The sequence below is a fragment of the Apteryx mantelli genome, chromosome 16 (assembly GCF_036417845.1).
Source record: "Apteryx mantelli isolate bAptMan1 chromosome 16, bAptMan1.hap1, whole genome shotgun sequence".
NCBI lineage: Eukaryota > Metazoa > Chordata > Aves > Apterygiformes > Apterygidae > Apteryx > Apteryx mantelli.
The window spans coordinates 14933003-14952041 of NC_089993.1; the positions used below are offsets into that span (position 1 = coordinate 14933003).

Consider the following 19039-nt stretch of genomic DNA (forward strand, 5'->3'; position numbering starts at 1 on the left):
GTTTCTCTCTTTTTTTCTGGGCTTATTTTGAATCTGACTTGTTTTTTTGAATTTTCAGCTTTCTTTCATTCAATTGAGATATGTAAATATGACACATACAGGCTTAGTCAGTTGTAAACTATCCAAAAGCAAGGTGGATGGCCTGTTCAGCTGCTGCCTAATCCTGCAGACAGTTGAACAGTATAGGCATCTTGACTTTTTATTTTATGGGTGCCTGCAATTCTATCTAAATTCCTCTGCCAGATTTCTCTGGGACTTGGTTCTATGGCTTCTTCGGATGCTTGGCAAACATTAATGGTATTGGTCCCTTCATGCGATGCAATTGCAATAGTAACTTTTAAAAATGTCCTACTTAACTTTAACTAAACTATTTCCTGAGTGGGAATATTCACATTATTTAACTTAGGTTTCCTTTATAGTGAATGGAGACAATTGTCTTCTGGAGGCATGTTATAAGTGCATGTGCAGAGAAACTGTTAATTCACATTTCTTATATACTCACAGAGATCTTAACCACCAGAATTTAGGATGTTCTGGGTTAGGTCTGTATCTTTTCTTCCTCTTGAAGACGTGCTCTTGCACAACAAATAATCCAGGATTACCTAAGATAGAGAGAGAACCTAGGAGGGAGTATAACAAATTTGCGTGTTACTTAGAATGCTTGCTTGCAAGTGAGAGAAATCCTAGGTTCTTGTCTTTTCTTCTGAGACTGTTTGTGCATCATATACTAAGTCTTTTCTACCAAAAGCAAATACTACTTTTTATTTTTTATGGTACTTTTGTGAGATATTTAAAATGTCCTATTTTTTTATCTACGTAGGTTCGTCAAGCTGTGACAACTGTCATTGGAGAATGGCTGTTGCACCTACGAGATAGATACTCCTATTTTTACAAGTTGATCCCTTTGTTACTCAGTGGCTTTACTGATGAAATTCCTGAAAACACGTAAGGAGAACACTTCCCTCCCCCCCTGCCCCCCCCCCATTTATGTAGATATCTTACATGGAAGTGTTTCTATGCTCACAGGTACATTGTTTGGAAAAAAATCCTGATTTTTTTGTTTGTTTGTTTGTTTTAACCTATTCATAATAATGTTATGTCCAATGACTTTTGTTTGAATGCTACATCCAGATAAGTATGATTGTATTTTTCTTTTTAAAAGAAAAGGAGTTGGTTTTAATTTCAGTTAGTTTTGTTCATAAAGAACTTCATTATAAATCATTTCTAGCTATTATGTTTGTATAAATGTAACTAAAGCCAATCTCTTCACATGGGTGTAGTCATACTATTGAATTTCTTCCAGCTTCCTTTAGAGTCAGTGGAGAGAGATTTCTGACACAAAGGCTCTGAATTATCCTTTGAAAGAGGATACCTCTGTCCGCTGAGTACATAAGAAACATAAACACTTAATTTAAGGTGCCTAAATTAAATGGCAGGAATGCTTTCCATCCTTCCAGCTGAATATAGGAATTCATATTTTTTCCAGAAGTCTAATTTTAGAATGTTTTCCTTTTTGGAGCAAGGTGGCATGAAAATTGGTATTTTATTCTAGGGAACTGGCTTGGAGTTATTGGGAAAAGACAGGCTTGCAGTGGGAGAAAGAGAATGAAGATGATCTGAAGGATAAGATTGATTTCAGTGTTGCACCATCTCATTATCCCAAAGGAGGTGAGTGTGGAACAGAAGTTCTTTTACTTCCTGAATCCTGAAGCTGCGGCACAGCAGTGACAGCAGAGCGGAATGTGTAATATTCATCACGAGGTGTAGCATTTGTTAATGTAGAGGAAGACATAGTGGTGTTCAGTGGCGAAAGTGATCTTCAGGGAAGAGTACTCAGGCCCTAAACTGCATAGTGAGAATTTTTCTTCTTTCGGTTTTCCATCCTGTTTCTGTCCCCCCACCTCCCCAAAACATTGTCAGAGTACTAATGCTTTCCATAGAGTGGAATTGAGGCTATATAAACAATGTTTTGTTTGCTTTTGTCTGTCTGTTTGTTTGTTTTACCTCCAGGAAAAAATACATATTGATTCTGCCAAACACACACGTACACAATTTATTGATAAATATCTTTATTTCAGGAAATTTTTATGGTTTTTTTTAAGCAAATGGTAAAATTAGGCCACCTTTGCTTTAGGCAGACCTAGTGACTGGCATGAGCAACAGCTTGTATTGGTATTTAAATGATTTTCATAGATAGGAGAGAGAATTTCTTCCCTATCCTAACAATGTCAATTCCAGTTTTTTATTTTTCCTTTATGAGAACAGAATTTATTCCTTAGATAGGCTGCTCCTTTTAAACTTGCTTCTGAAGTTAACAACCCCCCGTTGTTGTTGTTAACAAAAACAGGAAAGGAGGGGAGGGAAGGGAGAAAGAAGCTTAAAATCAAGCTATTATTAAACTTTTTGCTAATTAAATTGTTTTATGGGCAAGGCCTTGATGATTTTTTTCTTCTTCTTTTTTTGTATATAGCAGGCCCCCCGTCCCCCCTCAATAAACACAATGGAACATATGAACCCTTGATGTAATTAAGATTGCCTAGATTTTGTAGTAGGTGAGTTTGACCCAATGGGCTAGAGAAAAAAGAAATACATGAGTGAAGTGTCACTAATTTATTAGTTAAAATTTGTTCAGAATGTCATTTGTTAGAATCTGAGTACTTCATTCCTGGAAGTGCAGGCAAGACAACAGAGTGACTAAGTGCATAACAAGACCTAGAATTAAAAGTTTGCCCAATAAGCACTGAGCCAGCATGGACTATCACTGAATGGTCACTTGTGGATAAAGAAGAAATAAGTAGTAGTGATACATACAGCTTTGGGAAGGAATTCCCCCTCTGTAAAAATCATTTCGGCTCTGAAGAGAGTCACATTTCATTTAAGTAACTTTTTATTTAAGTAAACTTCAAAATCTCTAAGGTACTATATTGTAATTATGGATAGAATATTATGATTGTGCAGAATTTTATTTTGCATAGAACAGAAGAATACAAGCTTTCTAGCCTTCTGTGAGCTGCAAAAAAAAATCTCAGTAATTGGGAAGTGAATGGGATTATAAGTTAGTTGCCTGAAAAGTCAGGAGTTGTATCGAAAGACCTAGGCATTCCCCTCACCTATATAGGATTAATTAGCATTTACTACTTCCTTATTTTACTGAAAATGCAGAATTCATTGAATGAGTCTTTTTTTAGATTCTTTGACTTTGGGAATCATATCTGGTCATCTAGCTTGAAATTTTTTCTGTTGTCACACTTTTTTCAATGACAGTAATTTAGGACTAAGATATTCTTGTAGATGCTATTCCAACAATAACTCTGAGAATTTACATTTAAAAAACAAACAAAAAAGTATATTCACTGAGAGAAGTTGTTTGCAGGCTTTCTTGCCTGCAAAAAATGAAGAATGGAATTTATTGCCACTTCCAGTCACTAATATATATAAAACTGTTGTTCAGCAATGAAATCCATTTTTCCATTAATCCCTAAATGCATTTTGAGTGAGAGAAATGAAAATGCCTGCATTGAAAAAGAGATAAAACAGTGAAGCAGAAAGTAGCAATAACTTCTACATAAGCCAGCAGCCAGATGGAAAAGGGTCATAGAGATGATGGAAAGGGAGGGCAGAATGAAAGAGCCTTATTAATTATTTGAATAATGAAAACAAGACACAACATTAATGGTCCAAAGAATTTGCATGGAAGAAAAATTTGCATTAAAATGTTTTCAAACTCTGCTGCAAGACACTAGATATAAAGTCTACCAGCTTATGTGAACGACATGGGAATAGAAAGAGTAGTTTCCTTTGTTATCCATGGAAAACAAGATATACAGCACTGACATTACTTTTTAGCATGGTATGATTTGTAGGTAGCTTTTTAAATGCTATGTTTGTAGTGGCATGAAGCTTGTTTCCTGTCTCAGGTTCACAAAGTTAATGTTTAAAAACATGCATATGGCTGTTGGTGAGAGAGAGGATTAAAATGGGTCACTTATTGATTTCTATACTTATATTTAATAGAACAAAAACTCTTTGGGTGTGAAAGAACAGGTTCATGCTTGACTTGTGCCTACCTGACAATCACTTCACAGAATCCCCAGCAGCAAAATACTTTCCATGACAGTGGGTTCCGGAGTCCTTTCTCCTTTGAAATTATACTTTCTTAGAATTGTTTTACTCAGTAATGCTTGAATGAAAGGGGAAGCACTTCATAATGCTGACTGGTTTGACAGAACTGTTTTGCTTTGAGGACAGTCAAGTTGATCTGTTATTCTTTCTATAACTTTTTTTTTCCCTTACTCTATGATGTAAGTTATAATATTACCTTAGGAGCTTGTAAGTGGTAAGGAATGCTTTTATTTCCACCAGTGATGGGAGAAACATTTGTTGCTAGTTAGATAATTTTTTATATTATATATATATATATAGAGAGAGAGATTTTTTTGACATATATAAAGTGCTGAAGTTGAGCATTTAAGCTCCAATCACTTGTTTTGTAATGGCCATGAGACAGTGTAGGTCATTAATGTGCTTATCCTTTTTAATGACATTGTGGCTGATGTTTTGATACTGAAAGGTCACAAAAACTGTCTCAAGAGCTGTGAAAAACACTGCAGTTTGCCTGTACTCAGATGAGTGAAGGAGAGGAAGAGGAAGGATCAGTGAAAGAAAAGGCTTAAAGTGCTAGTCCTTGAAACAGTTGTTACTGTTTATATTGCTAATACCGCTAATTTTCTGTATGTTGTTTGTTTTTACTCTACAGCGTGTGTGTGTGTGTGTGTATTAGACCATTTTTAGAAAGGGGAACTTATCAATTATTTCATGAATTAAATTGATACATTAAAAAAAATGCTAAGTCTTGTCATGGAAGTGGAACTGGTCCAAATTATAGTTAATATTTAAGCTTTGTTTTCCATTTACTTGCCTATTGTTTCCAGTGCATTCTCCATGCAATTGCTTCAATAGAATTTTGATAGATGGAAGAGAGATCTACTTCACCAACCAATCATTGCTTTTGAGCTGACTGAAATAATCTTCTTAGCCTAATAAATATGCTTCACAAACTTGGGCATCACTCCAGCCCTGCATTTAATTGACTTGTCATGCATCTTGCTTGCTGAAATTGTGCAGTTAAGGCTTGGCTGTAATTATATATACATAACTACAGAACATTCTAAAGAAATGACCTGGTAATTTTGGACTTGAGTCCTGAGTTAACGATAACTTTAAGGTATAATTTCCAGCTGCTTATCTCTGCTTCCAAATTGCATCTCTTATTAATACTCGAGCTTTACGTGACAAAAGAGAAGAAAACTGAGAGGATGATTGGCTACTTAACCTTACAGATATAAAACTTTGATGTCAAAGAGCCTACTGTGCCTTAATTCCAAGTAATAATTTGTGGTGTCTTACTACCATTAGTCTATAGATGAATTGTTATTAACCCCCTCCCCCCACTTTTTCTTTTTTTCTTTTCTTTTTCTTTTTTTTTTTTCCACCCACACACTTCAAATTTTTGTATAATAGGATGATGATGTATGTTAACACTTTGTCACTATTTCTTCTGACTTACAGCTGAGCATTCAACATCCAGGAATATCTTTTTACAATTCTGAGTTATAGTACATTTTACTTAACCATCTTTTTCCTACTCTCAACCTGACATATGATCCTCACTGTGCTTTGATCTCAGGATGACAGATATTGCAGGTCAGAGGAAAAGCAGAGGCAGACCCCATGTTAGGTGCCATCCAGCCAACTGAGCAGCTTTCCACTGAGCAGCAGCAATCATTGCCTTAGGGTACAGGTGCAGACAGTTCATAGCAGGGAGGTCTTTGACAGCAGTAGCTACAGGGGTAAATGTCTGCATTCGAACATCTGAAATGAAGGAAACTGCTGATAAAGAATGGTCCAAATTGTTTAAGCAAAATTCTGCCTCAGGTCAAACAGGCCGTCAATCTGCGTTTGTTGTCTCAAGTTGATTTCTTGATTTGACTTTTTGCTATTCATTGTCAGTTGTCATAATCCAAAGTAGCAATTCATGTCCTGATATTTGTTTTTTGGTTTTTTTACTCTAAGTATCTCATAGGCATTTTTTTAAGCCTTTTGTATTTGTCATACCGCTTACTTTAGTCAATTTTCCTCTTAGCATTTGTAGCTACAAGGACCAATGCAGGCAAATATTCTGAGATAACTCAGTCATTTCCTTTCCGAGAGTTTACAACGAGAACTCGATATCAGGAATATAATGTGTAATGGCATATTCAGTGTGTCTTTTTGATAGCTCAAAATGAATAAATTTTCTCTTAAAACAGTATGTGAATGTAGCAGGTGGCAATAATAAATTTCTTGGGTTTTTTTTTTTAAGAGTTTTTTTTTTTAACATGTACAATTTTAAAAAGAAAAAAGACTCAGCTGTAGAAAAAGTAATTGAAGAAAGTCAGTCGCAGTTCTTTGGAAAGCACTGATGCGGTTTGGTGTGTAAAGTGCAGCAACGGTGGCACGATAGCTGCTTGTTGTATTGGTCAAGTTGCTTCTCTGAGTCTCAGTGAGCTATAAATAAGCTAAGACGCAAGTCTGATAATTACCAGACAGAACAGTCAGCATTTGATGGGAAAGATAAGTTTATTATTTCTCTAGAAATCTGTAGACTTTACAAGGCATATGTAATCTAATTAAAAAAAAAAAAAACTCCACAAATCCTTCTCACTTTTCCACCTTTCCAACTTTGTATAAAATATTATGATGAGCTGGACCAGGTTATCTCCAGAGGTCCCTTCCAACCTCAGCTATTCTGTGATTATCTTAACTTCATTTTGAAATGCGTCACTTAATATGCAAATCAGAGATTAGACATGCATCAGCATGAGCTGCTGTTTCTTTAAAAAAAAAAAAAAAAAGTTCAGCAAAGAGATACTATAGTATTTGTGATTAAAAATACTATGAATTTTGTGTGACTACTGTGTAACAGATTGGGCCAACCAATAGTATTACACAGTGCTCATGCAAGTAATAGTATGGGGTAGGGTTAAACTGAAATGGTTAGATTGGTTAGATTGTATACTCTTATAGGTAGTTATATCTGCATGAAAATGTCCATATCGCTTGTTCCCCTACTTATACAGAATAAGGTTTTATACTGTCGTAGTTATCACTTTCTCTAGCTGCCTTGTGAAGTGATATAGTGGTTTCTTTAGTGGGATAGAACTCTTATTAATAGACAAGATGTCGGTATTTAGAAAGCTCTATGCAACTGCTTGCTACAAATGTATTCTCCTGTAGAGACCATTAGGAATCAGATTTTCTTGTGAAGATTTGTTGTGGTTTCTTTTTTATAAATATTCAGGATTTTTTTTTCTTTTTTTTTTTTAGAATAGTTTTAGTTTCCTACTGTAATTTTTAATTTCCAATTTCAGTGCCATTTTCTTAACTTTTTGTTTTCACATACAGTATTGCAGACTGTTCTTTGGCTGATAACCTCCCTTTCTACTTTCATATTGCTAGATACACTTTTAACCTTTTCCTTTAGAGGGCACAATTGACACCATCTGTTTTGCTGCAGTTCATGTCCCTTGTGGTACTTGTGACCTCTGCCTTTTTTTTTTTTCTTCAGATTATATTTAAGTCATTAATTATAATATGGAGAAAATTTGTGCTGCTGTAAAGATTAAAAGGAAATTATTAAGCTGCATTTTCCAAAATGGGTGATGTCCCATATTTAAGTTCTTTTCCTTTTCCTCTTCTGTAAACATCTTTAAACACATAAGCTAAATCACCATCCAGTAATAAATAGATAACTTTTCTGAGTTGTGTAGAGTCTGAATTTTTTTAACATATATTAAAGACAATGCAGCTTGCACAGGTAAAATCCTCAGCAGCAGTTGGAATATTTGTTCCATGCTGAAGCAGATGATTGCTCTCCTCAGTGTCTTTGAACTTTTCTAAGACTTAATGTGTGTTGGCTTTCCTTTGATACATATTTTTATTTTTTTTCTAGTGACTCGACCAGGACTAGGTTGTCGGGAACTTGTTTCGAGAAACCTCTCCAAAATTCTTCCAGGTCTCTGTCATGATATAACAGACTGGGTTGAAAGCACAAGAATAAAAGCATCTCAGCTTCTATACACATTATTGTTACATGCAGAGGATCATATAACGCAACACATGGAGCTACTGCTTAGAACTTTGTACCGAGCATGCATGGATGAAGAAAGTGAGGTGGTTAGGAATGTAAGTTTACTCTGTTTAAATACCTACAGTATTTCAAATAAAGACCCCTTCCTTAATAGTTGTGAGTATGTCTTCTGAGTGTTGACCTTACCGTAGCTCACTGGGAATTGCCCATGCCTGAAGTATCAGGCTCAAATTTTAAAAATATTTTTGTGGATGTTAAACACACGGATATTATATGTACTACACTAAAATAAATATATTCTTGTATTATTGTTATGAAGATCAATGACGAAGTTATTCAAATAATGTTAAATTTCTATACCAACCCAGCAAAGCAGTGATAATGAATGATGTCATAAAAATCATAAGCAGCAGATTAAAGTATAAAAGCTTTGGGGCAACAAATTCCATTTAAAAAAAAAGGCAGAAAAAGCAGTCCATGGCCTTTTTAGTTAGTTTTACTTATCTCTTCCTACTACATAATCCAACCATAAATCCAGCCAAACATTGAAGCATGTTTATTCTATGTGATATCTATGTTCAATGTTTGAATACTTCAGTTACTACTTGTAAAATGCCTTTTTTCTTTTTCCATTGTTTGCACAGGAATGATTAGTATCCTTTTTCTCTTAATAGTTTATCAGACAGTTGATGCTGTCAACGCTTTGGTCAATAATAAATCAATAAAACACACAGTTGAAAACACTAGATAAATTTATCAGAGAATATACAGGTGATGTACACTTTCTTTGCAATTTTAAGAAAAAAAATTGTTCATAGCTCTATATAAGCAAGAGAACATATGTATAACCAAAGATTCTTGTAAATTTTTTTTAAAATAGCAGATTTTACTGTTTTGAGAAATAAGTAGAATATGTTCTACATACTGGATGCAAGAAAAAATGGTTTCCTAAATTACACTTTTCTTTAGGTTCCTGCTATCATTTGAGCCGTATGCAGACTGTGAGCTCTTACGTGCGCTTTCTTTCATGCTCTCCCTCTCTGAATTAGGAGATACTATGCTGCTGTGAATATGTGTTTTCAAGTTCCTTAGTGCTTGTATAAAACATAACAAAACCTTAAGTAATTAGAAGAATAAACCTATATGGTCCTGCTGTCATGGTAAAATTTCCTACCCAGTCTTTGTTTCCATAGATACAAATTCAAAAGTATGTTTTCAATTACTACAGTTTTCCTCTCCTTTTTACAACCACACTTGCCACTTTCTTAGAATCCCATCACAAGTGCTTCCAAGAGATTTAATTCCTACTTAGGAGATGGTTTGTGTTTTAATTTTTTTCTTCTCTCTGCCAAAACTTAAGACTCGGCAAATTCTGACTGTGAATACTTTTTATCTCCTTCATGACGCTGCCTCCGAGGATACTGTGATTATCTCCTCTATCTTTTGTCACAGTAGAATCCATTTCAGAGCAGCCACCAAGTTGAGAAGTGTACACATCTTCCTCTAGCCTAATGATACCAAATGAGGTGTTTGAGTTCTCCCGCTGGAGAACTCTTGTCTTTTTTTTTTTTTTTCCCTCTCTCCCATTAAAATGAGTAGATTGATCCATAAAAATGCATCATTTCATATTTGCAAACTGTTCAATGATAAATTATGTTGTCCTTTTTCTGGTTTTGAAGTACTAAGATTCTTTTTCTTTCTCTATGGCAAATGTGAAAGAGGACAACACATCTCCATAAGTATCTGATAGCGTTTTTGAGTCTTCACCTTTGCGAAAAGAAATAACTACATAGTACAGAATGAAACTGTAGAACTCATGGCTCATGTCAAGAAAATTTTTTCGTGCATATAATCATTACTGAGTTAATGGAAAAGGCCTACAAGGCAATTGCTGAAGCATTTAAAATAACAGCTGGAATCATAAAAAGAAAAAGGCCATGATATGTTGAACAGACTTCATTTTCAGAAAAATCCTCAAGTTGTTATTATTGTTCTTTTTTCAGTGTGTGAAAGCAGCAGAATTGATTGGAACGTTTGTCAACCCTAAGGTATCTTTGAGGTTAATCACATCAGCCTTTGAGAAAACACCTGTGCCATCTTATGTAATGATTCTAACTGCAGTGATTCGTGGTAGCCCAAAAGAAATCTTAAAGCCTCATTTGACTGATCTTGGCAATGCACTGTCAAAAGCTGAGATCTGTCGAAGATCTGAAGAGGTAAGGATAAATGGAAAATCCACAACAGTAACAAGTTTTAGACCAGTGGTTCTTCAACTTGTTTTTTCCCTTGTTCTCCCTAATTGCTCCCTTTCCTATCTCTATCTTGCACACCCACCCTACCCTGTATCAGGATATAGTTGTGGCGATGTGTTTCAGACAAAGTCAGGAGCTTCCCTATGCTCCCTAAGCCTTCTTATATTCTTTTCCTAGTCATGATCTCCTGGTCAAATCTATTCTTTCATTCTCAACAACTTATTGTCAACCCATTGTCTCAGCACACACTTAGCAGATGTGGGTCCAAGTTTGAGAACTGCTATAAGTTGCTTTGGATAGTGGGAGGAAAATGAGGAAGCATGGTGGGAGAGAAGCAGCTGTTCAGTGTATGCTGTACTAATATAGAACTAGCTAGGCTGATTCAGGGGCAGGATTTAACCCGTCTTTTGAAATGCCTTGTGTTCACAGTCCAAACAACATCAGATATTTTGATCCTCGTAAGTAAAAATGACTGACAGCTTTTCAGTCAGTAGTGATTGGTGTGTCAGGTTTCCCAAGAAAGGTTCCCTTTTAATGTCTACTCTTGTTTTGTATTATTTTTGGTATTATTATTCTCTGTTCTAAAAGGTATGTACCAGTATGCTTACATGTACCTTTAAGAGCATGCTTTGTAAGCTGTTAGGTTGGGTTGCTTCTCTTTAAGTGAGAATCTAGGAGGAAGACCCTTCATAAATCAGAAACTTGCTTCCAGATGTACACATAAGTAGTGGCTGAGCCTGAAGACGATTTTCATTCTAGTATTTGAAGAATATTCCTTACTTGTTATATAAAGAGATAAGAGCTTCTCTTCAATGGAGACTGTTAACTTTCAGGATTTTTTCACTCCTTTTTCCAGGAGTTGTCAGGATCTAGGAAGAGAGCTGTTACAGATGCACAAGAAGAATCCCTACAATTTTCCCCATACATGAAATCCCAGCTTGCTTTCCAGCAGAGCTCTGTTAGGCCTCCACTCTTAAGATAACCAAAAAAGGCCCACTACTGTGTCTTCAGAAAAATCTTTAAAGCTTTGTGTCAGGTTCAGACTTCCCTTTAAGGAAGTTATTCGTGTGTGTAGACTGAATCTAGTGTAACTGTCTTTTTGAGTCAATGTAAGATATATGTTTGAAGTTCTTCCCTCATTAGGTTCTTCCCTAATGGAATGTGCATCAGTGATGCAGAGAATTTACCCTAATCTCCGTGAAGCTTGTGATGATGAGGAACTCGTATAACTGGAAGCACTATAACCTGATTGTTCCAATAACAATCCCCTGGAGTACATCTGCAAAATTGCTATGAGGTCTTAAGCTCACCGCTTCCATTTAGCGTTACACACAGTAGACGCATTGATCTGCAGCTGAAGCTTTTGACAGAATTGTTCTAGCCTTTGGTCTTGAAAAACAATCCTTCTCTATTTTAGAGAGCGAATGGTGCACAGACACTGTTTAGCTAAGGACTGACCATGTCCATGAGATTATTAACACTTACAGTTAACCTATTCCTAGGCTTCATTTATTTTTTGAAAGTGGAGGTTATAACAATGGCCTCTTCTGTTAGTAATGCTAGGTTTAATGTAATCTGACAGAATCATGGAATATCTGATGCACTTAGTCATAGAAGTTATTGCAAACTGACAAGAATATTGACTTCCATTTATTTCAGTGGGATCAAGATAACATGCATTATATTGCAACAATCAGGATAAGTTGGCCAAGATAAAAGCAGACCATGAGGTTTTCTTGTTTTATTTATTTAACCATTATTGTTCCATTCAAAAGTCAGGGACAGAACAATATTTGGAAGTGATATAACACATATTAATTAACAATTAATTATTAATTAACAAATTGCACTTCAGAATGAGAAAGTACTATTGATAAGCATTCCAAAATGATTTGATGTTTTGTTCACAGTGGAGCAATTCTGTGATTAAGAGGAGGATCATTTATTTTGTTAACAGAAAAGGATAAATAGAAACAACAGGCGTGAGAGGAAGATTATGTTGTGCTCTGTAAAAAGTAGAATATGGGTCATCAAAACCAAAATGCAGGTCATCAAAAGAACTAACACAAAATGGTCGATATGTTCCCAATGTAGTAAATTATATGACTTTCAGACTTTATTGTTGTCATTTGCCATAACACTCTCTTAAAGAGAATGTGTAATATTTTCTAACAAAACATAATACCTTTTATGCTTTTACTAAAAATAGGTCTTTTACAAGGAACAGTTGCTTTGTTGCGTACAAGCATTGATTGAAGTATGCCAGGAAGACTGCAAAGAAATTAGCTTGCAGCTAACGAAAGTTTTGGTGACAGTAATGGCAATACCATGTTCTCAGCACCTTAAAGAAAAGGTAAACTACGAACTATTTTAATATTTGTGTAAAGTTCTGACTTTTACTGTTGATAAGACATTTTGTCTAAATAGAGTTGTAATTAATTTTCTTTCTGTTAGGCTTTGAACCTCAAGAATCCTTACTAAGAGCTCATTGACAAAGATTGATAGAATTAGAAGTTATTTCATCTTATATGACCTTGGCTGTACCCTCTGCCTGACCCTATCCTTTTCCATGACTGAAGTTACATTGGTTTTTAATCTGAGTAAAACAGTTATGGGCAACTTCTCCAGTAGCACAAATCATTAAAATCTGATTTATATGTGCTTGGACTAAGCTACTAGTTTTGTTTGGGGGATTGTTTACCTTTCACCTGCTCACACACACACGTGTGTGTGTACATCTTAAATGTATCAAACAATCTTTCAAATGTATAGAAATGTATAGAAATGTAATGGATATACATATAGATATAAGTTCTTTAGATTCACTCTATTGGAATGAAAAAAGCATGAGGGAATGCTCCAAACTCCGTGGTTACACATCTGATTTGGATTCTGTGTTTAGCCATAAAACCCCTCTGCAAATATCTATCTGGCACTGTTCTGGAGGTTACTTAATATTTAGAGTAACTGCGAAGGCTGAGAGATCTATGAATGTTATCTTTTGTCAGTCAAAATATTGACATTTCTGCTTTGCCAGTAACAGATCGAACTGGTCATTAGGTGCTGCAGCTATTTCCAGACAGCAGTCTGAAGATCTCAGTTTAATATTGGATCCTGCAAATCCACAGGGCTGTAATGAAGGTTAGTAGAGACAGAGGCTAGTGTCTTATAGGTTCTTTCTTTTATGGAACTGGAAGACAGGGCAATGCTAGGAGTAGGATGGGATTAAAGTTGAGGTTAAAGTCTAGGGCAACAGTGGTGGCTAAAGAGCTGAATATATTGTTGCGTCTTGCAAGTGCCATAAGACTAGGATGTATGCTGATGTTTGTAAGGCACATATTAGCTCCTGCATAAGTGTGGTGTGCAGAAATTTGGTTGATACCTGAGTCCAGCTGGTGTGACAGGAAAGGATATTACTGTGGCAAGAAACTTTAGGGTTGACTTTCTTGTTAGGTCTTGTAGGGCTCTTATGCTGAAAGGTTGGCTAGTCCAAGTGTATGTATAACTCACTGTACATATTGTATATGGTTAATACCAGAGTTAGGCTTGGAGTTTGGGTTGCAGTTTAGGACAGCAGAGGCTCAAGATCTACATTTCTTACTGGATCTGAAAAGCTTCCAGGATTTGGATGATTGCTGGGGTTCGGTTAAAAGCACTGTTTGGATTGGTGCCAGCAGACACAGAATACCTGATGATTGCTAATGTGCAATGGTTAAGCCTAGGATTGAATAGAATCAGTAGCAACATTATGGTTTGCTGCAGGAGAGGCTGCATCTTTCCAGCCTCACAAAACTAAGCTGAGAGCTTGTGCCAGCAAAGGCTCCTGGTTTCAAGTTAGTTCTGATGTGTGTGTGCATTTCTGAATTATGATTAAGACTTGGGCTTGGGCTGTGGTTCAGGTTTGCGTTAGGATTTGGTACAAAAGGAGTAATGCTATTGTCGAACCCTTCCAAAGGATATAATGAGACATCGTAGATTATTTATTTTTAAGTTTTGGGTGGATAGGAGTCAACAGATCTAGTGAATACTGAGGTGAAATTTGGAAAGTAGATCCTGAGAAGGTTTATAACTTTGGTTGAAGGCCCGTAGAGTTAGAATTTGTGCTGGTTCTGAGAAGGGCCTTAGTTCTATTTTATTTTGTGGCGAGTATGAGTCTTTTGCTTATAGTTACAACTAGATCAAGAGCACTATGAGCCTACAAAAGTGATAGTTTCATAACTGTGTGCATGTGGGGTTTTTGTTTTTAATGTTAAGACATACAGCAGACTGATTTTTACGGAGGTTGACCTTTTACCTTCTCACTTGAACGAAAAGTTTAAATGTTGTAGGAATGCTTTAAAATCAAGATTATCTGTAGATGCTCTGATAATAGAGGAGCTTTTTGTCTAAGCTTTATCTCACTCCTTTTATGTTATAAATCACCAAGCCATCCTCATGCAGCGTAATCATGACCTAACCAGGTTCCCCCCCGCTTCATTTTCTTCCCTTCCCACTCCAAAATGCTCCTTAAATGTGATGGCTTTTTTGCTTCCTTTTCTGTTGCTCCCAGGCATGGTATTCCATAGGCCTGTGGACCATCAGTATTTATGGCCCCATAGCTGGCAGGCTGCCTCCAAACAGACACGCTCTTAGAAAACTGTTCTGAAATAAAGCAAAATGGAACAAAGCTCAAAACAAATACTGGAAAGAGTTTGCAGGACAAAGAGGTACGGGACAAAGACCTCTCACAAGGAAAGCCAGCGTGAGGGTGGGTTTTTTTGGCTCTTCCTTTTCTTTCCTTTTTTTTTTTTTCCTTTTTAAACAAAAAGCCTGTCCAAGTAAGCCTCGGACAGCTTCATCTGGGATGTTTTGTCTGTTTAGCCCTACAGTGATCTATAAAGTGGACAGTGCCCATTTAAAAGCTTACAAATGCATTCTCCTACAAAGAAAGCAGTTTTATTGAGATAAATCCTGGTTTTCATACATGGCAAATTTAATCTTCCAAGATTATTAAAGGTTTAGGATGTTCCTGCATTTACAGATGATTTTTAAAGTTGACAGTACTTTGGATGAAAATCCTTGTTCTCATTAGCCTTTCTTTCAGCTAGACAGATAGGAATTCTGGCAGCAAGACTGCATAATTGCAATATTTCAAGTTTGTCACAAAGATAAATACAGCTTGATTTAAAAAAAAAACAAAACAAAAAAACTCCAGTCACTCAATATCCTAAGACTTCAAAGTGAGTCGTACAACTTGCAGAAGCCAAGAAGTCCCTATTAAAATAGTTTAAGACTATATAGAACAAACAGATTACATCTAGCTTTACAAGTAGAAATTTGTTGTTCAGAAAATAATTCCATATTTAGGATCAAAAGATTCTGAGTATAAACAAATTATTCAAATATTTGAGTTGTAGAACCTCAATTCAAGCTATAATATAAGGAGACAGAAGATCAGGGAGATACCTGAAGCAGCAACTGATATTCCATCAGTGTGATCTGCTTGTGAGTGAATGTTGCACTCTTCCTACTTTCCTGATTTTTGGCCCCTCAGCTTGGTGTTCATCAGTGTTTCTAGTTGCTTCGGGTTGCTTGTCTTAAGGAAAAGGATCAAGACCACCAACTGAGCAATCAGACATCATGGTTTGTGGTTAGATAAATAATATAGATAAATAGACTGAAGCTGTATCAGCTGTTAGTCTGTTAGGTGTGAACAGTACATGTACATTTGTCTGTGTGTACCTACCTTATGCTTATTGCTGGAGTGCTGTGCTATCTTGGTTCTTGTTTAGACACGTGTTGATTATTAGCATGAAAATAATGCATCATTAAACTCACTAGCTTTCCAATATAGAAAATAAAATCACACTTGCAAATTTTGAACTGAGAGGCATCAGAAGACTGAATAAAAAAAAGTATGCCTATGTCTGTCAGTAGATTTAACTTGTTCTCTCCTATTTTTTTATTACACACACAAAACTTCTTAATAGTTTATTTTGAACCACCTATGAACAGTGCTGCTATTGTATCCTTTGCTTATAAATGTACCTTGTACATGTACCTTGTACCTTTTTTGTTGTTTAACGGGGGAAAAGAGAAGAAGGAGTTGGAGAGTGTTTATTGGGTGATGGAGAACAGTTTCTGTCTTGGACACGTTCTCTCAAGTAAAATGTTATGATTTATTTACAGGTAAGTGAGTATTTTAGATACAAGTTATCCCGACTTATTTTGACGGGCTGACAGAACTTTTCCAGGAAGAAGAAATCCATTATGCTTGAGGCAGACAAAGTTGCTTTAAGAATAATCTTTGTCCTTAGCAAATCCTGATGATATTTTTTTTCCCTAGAAATATCATCCATTTTCTCCACATCTGGTACTTTCATAATAATGTTTTTGTCTGGCAAGTGATTAGTCTACAATATTCTAAAGGTCCCAGACATGTTTTAGTGAACTTGTCTGGTTGAGTTGAATTTAAAAATATTAAAAATATGAATACAATTTTTAGTTCTACTGAACCACTTAAAGTCAAATGGTGTTACTCACAGTGCCGCACTACACCTTTCACTGCTAAAATCAGAGACTGTCCTGGTGACATATGTTATTACTCTGTGGGGGGTCTCACTGTGTCTTGCTCCTTATTCTTTATCACTGTGTGCCGAAACCAGTAAAACTATAGATACTGATTTTTGTCATGCTTTTAATCCTCTTCCTTACTGAAGTTTTATGCGTCTGGTAAGGAGTCTTCAGGAGCTGTAAGAGCCAATTTACCCCTGCGTTTATATCCATCTGCCATAAGATTAGGAAAATACACACTTTCTTACCTAACATGACTATATCTGGCATTCATTTAGTGGTTCTCTTATGTACATGTTTTATTTGCTGCTTTTTTTCATAAATTGTCTAAATGTAAATAAGAAGATATTTTAAAGGTAATGGTAAATTCTGCTATTTTTCCGAAGTAACAGAAGTTGAAAATTTCATAATGAAGCCACCCAGCTACTGGAAAGAGATAGCATCTCACATAATTTTAAAACAAAAAAAAAAAAGCCATTTCCTCTTTGTGTCATAGCAGCAATAGTTCTTGGAGTCTGCCGTATCCAGCTAGATGTAGGTATAAGAAATCGCCTTTACATATGTGTTTAAAGTTGAGGAAAAAATCACTACAGCTCTAAAACTAATCTAATAGGAACTGGTTTATAATTTGGTTCATTTTAAGAAGCTCTTACATGGCTTAAAGATTCTTTCATTCTGCTATGGCGTTGCTGTGTTCCATATGAAATCATTTTTGAAATCAAGACATATTCTGCTTCAGTTTAAAGTAAACAGATGTAGTATGGGAAGAAATTGTATATCAATCATGATCATCCAAATAGGAGAATATAGAAATCTTCTTGTCACTTCTGTTCTTAACAGCACAATCATATATTTTAGAAAGCTTTTTTTTTTTCTTTAAATATTATTCCAGTTAAGTTGAAATATATTTTCTCTGGTTTTAACAGGTAGAGGAGACAATGTGTTCCTTAGCTGAAGTGCAGCAACTGGATGGCTTTCTTTATCTCTACAAACAGCATATAATTCAGCTTATGGAATGGGTTTCAGTATCCCATAACTGCTGGACCTGCTATTCTCCAGAATTGTTACAGTTAGATGTCATCGCAACTCATTCAGGTATGACTTATTTAGTAGTGTGATGGCTCATCTAGTTCTAAAAAAATAAAGAAAGTAATAATCTCCATAGCATGCAGATACATTGTGTTTTATAATACGTAGTTCAATATTCAGAAACTTCACAAGCATATGATGAAAAGCAAAAATGAAATGTCGATGCAGCCACAGAGCCTTTTGGAATGTCAACTGCTAGAAGTATATTAAAAACATTTGTGTAACACTAAACTTTCAGGTTAATGAAATAGGTATGGATCATAGGGAGGCAAAAAGATGTATCTTATCTTTTTTTCCTTCCCCCCACCTAGTCACTAGTCTAATAAAAGATACTAGGTCTCTGTACAAACCTTTCCTCACTTATGTTACCGAACACACTAGTAATCCTATGCACTACTGCATATAGGTTAGTGAAACATTTTGGGATGCATTTCACCTAACTTTAGATGTCCACAGTGAAGATATCTCTGAGGCAGCTCTCCAAATTGCATTTATAGGCAAAGGAGGCAGTGACAGTCAGTTCTTTTGACCTAGACGTCTCTTTTGAGATCATTAAAATATTACTCTCAAGAAATTCCTGTTTGTTTATGTTTTCTTTTCTGTTGACTATGAAGGGAATATAAACATCTACTTCTGTTACAGATATCTATATTGCATATAGTTAAATGTGGATGGATATGTTTTAATTAACTGTATCTTCTGCTTTTAGTTTTTAATCTGAAAAAAAGCTTCAAAAAGCATATTTGAGGCACCCACCATCTTACTTTGCACAGCAACAAGCATAAGTACAAATTTCTTTCATCTGTAGGAAAAAAAAAAAAAAAAAAGGTTTTCCGTGCAAGTTCTGGGTGGCCAACATTTCTGTATATTTGCACTCCCCTTTCCATGTCTGAGGAACTTCTAGACAGTTGTCTCTGTTTTGCTTAATGGCAAATAAATCATAAGATGTCTGGGCAAACATTTTGGCTTGCACCCCACACTGGTAATATGCTATTGTCTGTGTTTTCTGTCTGACACA

The 19039-nt window shown here is 35.7% G+C and overlaps 1 protein-coding gene across 1 annotated transcript in view; it reads left to right on the top strand.

Annotated features, from left to right (window-relative positions):
* DNAAF5 (dynein axonemal assembly factor 5) overlaps window positions 1–19039 on the top strand; it is a 33187-nt gene that overhangs the window by 1173 nt on the left and 12975 nt on the right. The window contains exons 3-8 of the mRNA XM_013950959.2: window positions 821–945; window positions 1553–1668; window positions 7991–8223; window positions 10132–10344; window positions 12590–12733; window positions 17859–18027. Of these exons, the coding sequence (XP_013806413.2) occupies window positions 821–945; window positions 1553–1668; window positions 7991–8223; window positions 10132–10344; window positions 12590–12733; window positions 17859–18027 (1000 nt within the window). The remainder of the gene's footprint in view (window positions 1–820; window positions 946–1552; window positions 1669–7990; window positions 8224–10131; window positions 10345–12589; window positions 12734–17858; window positions 18028–19039) is intronic.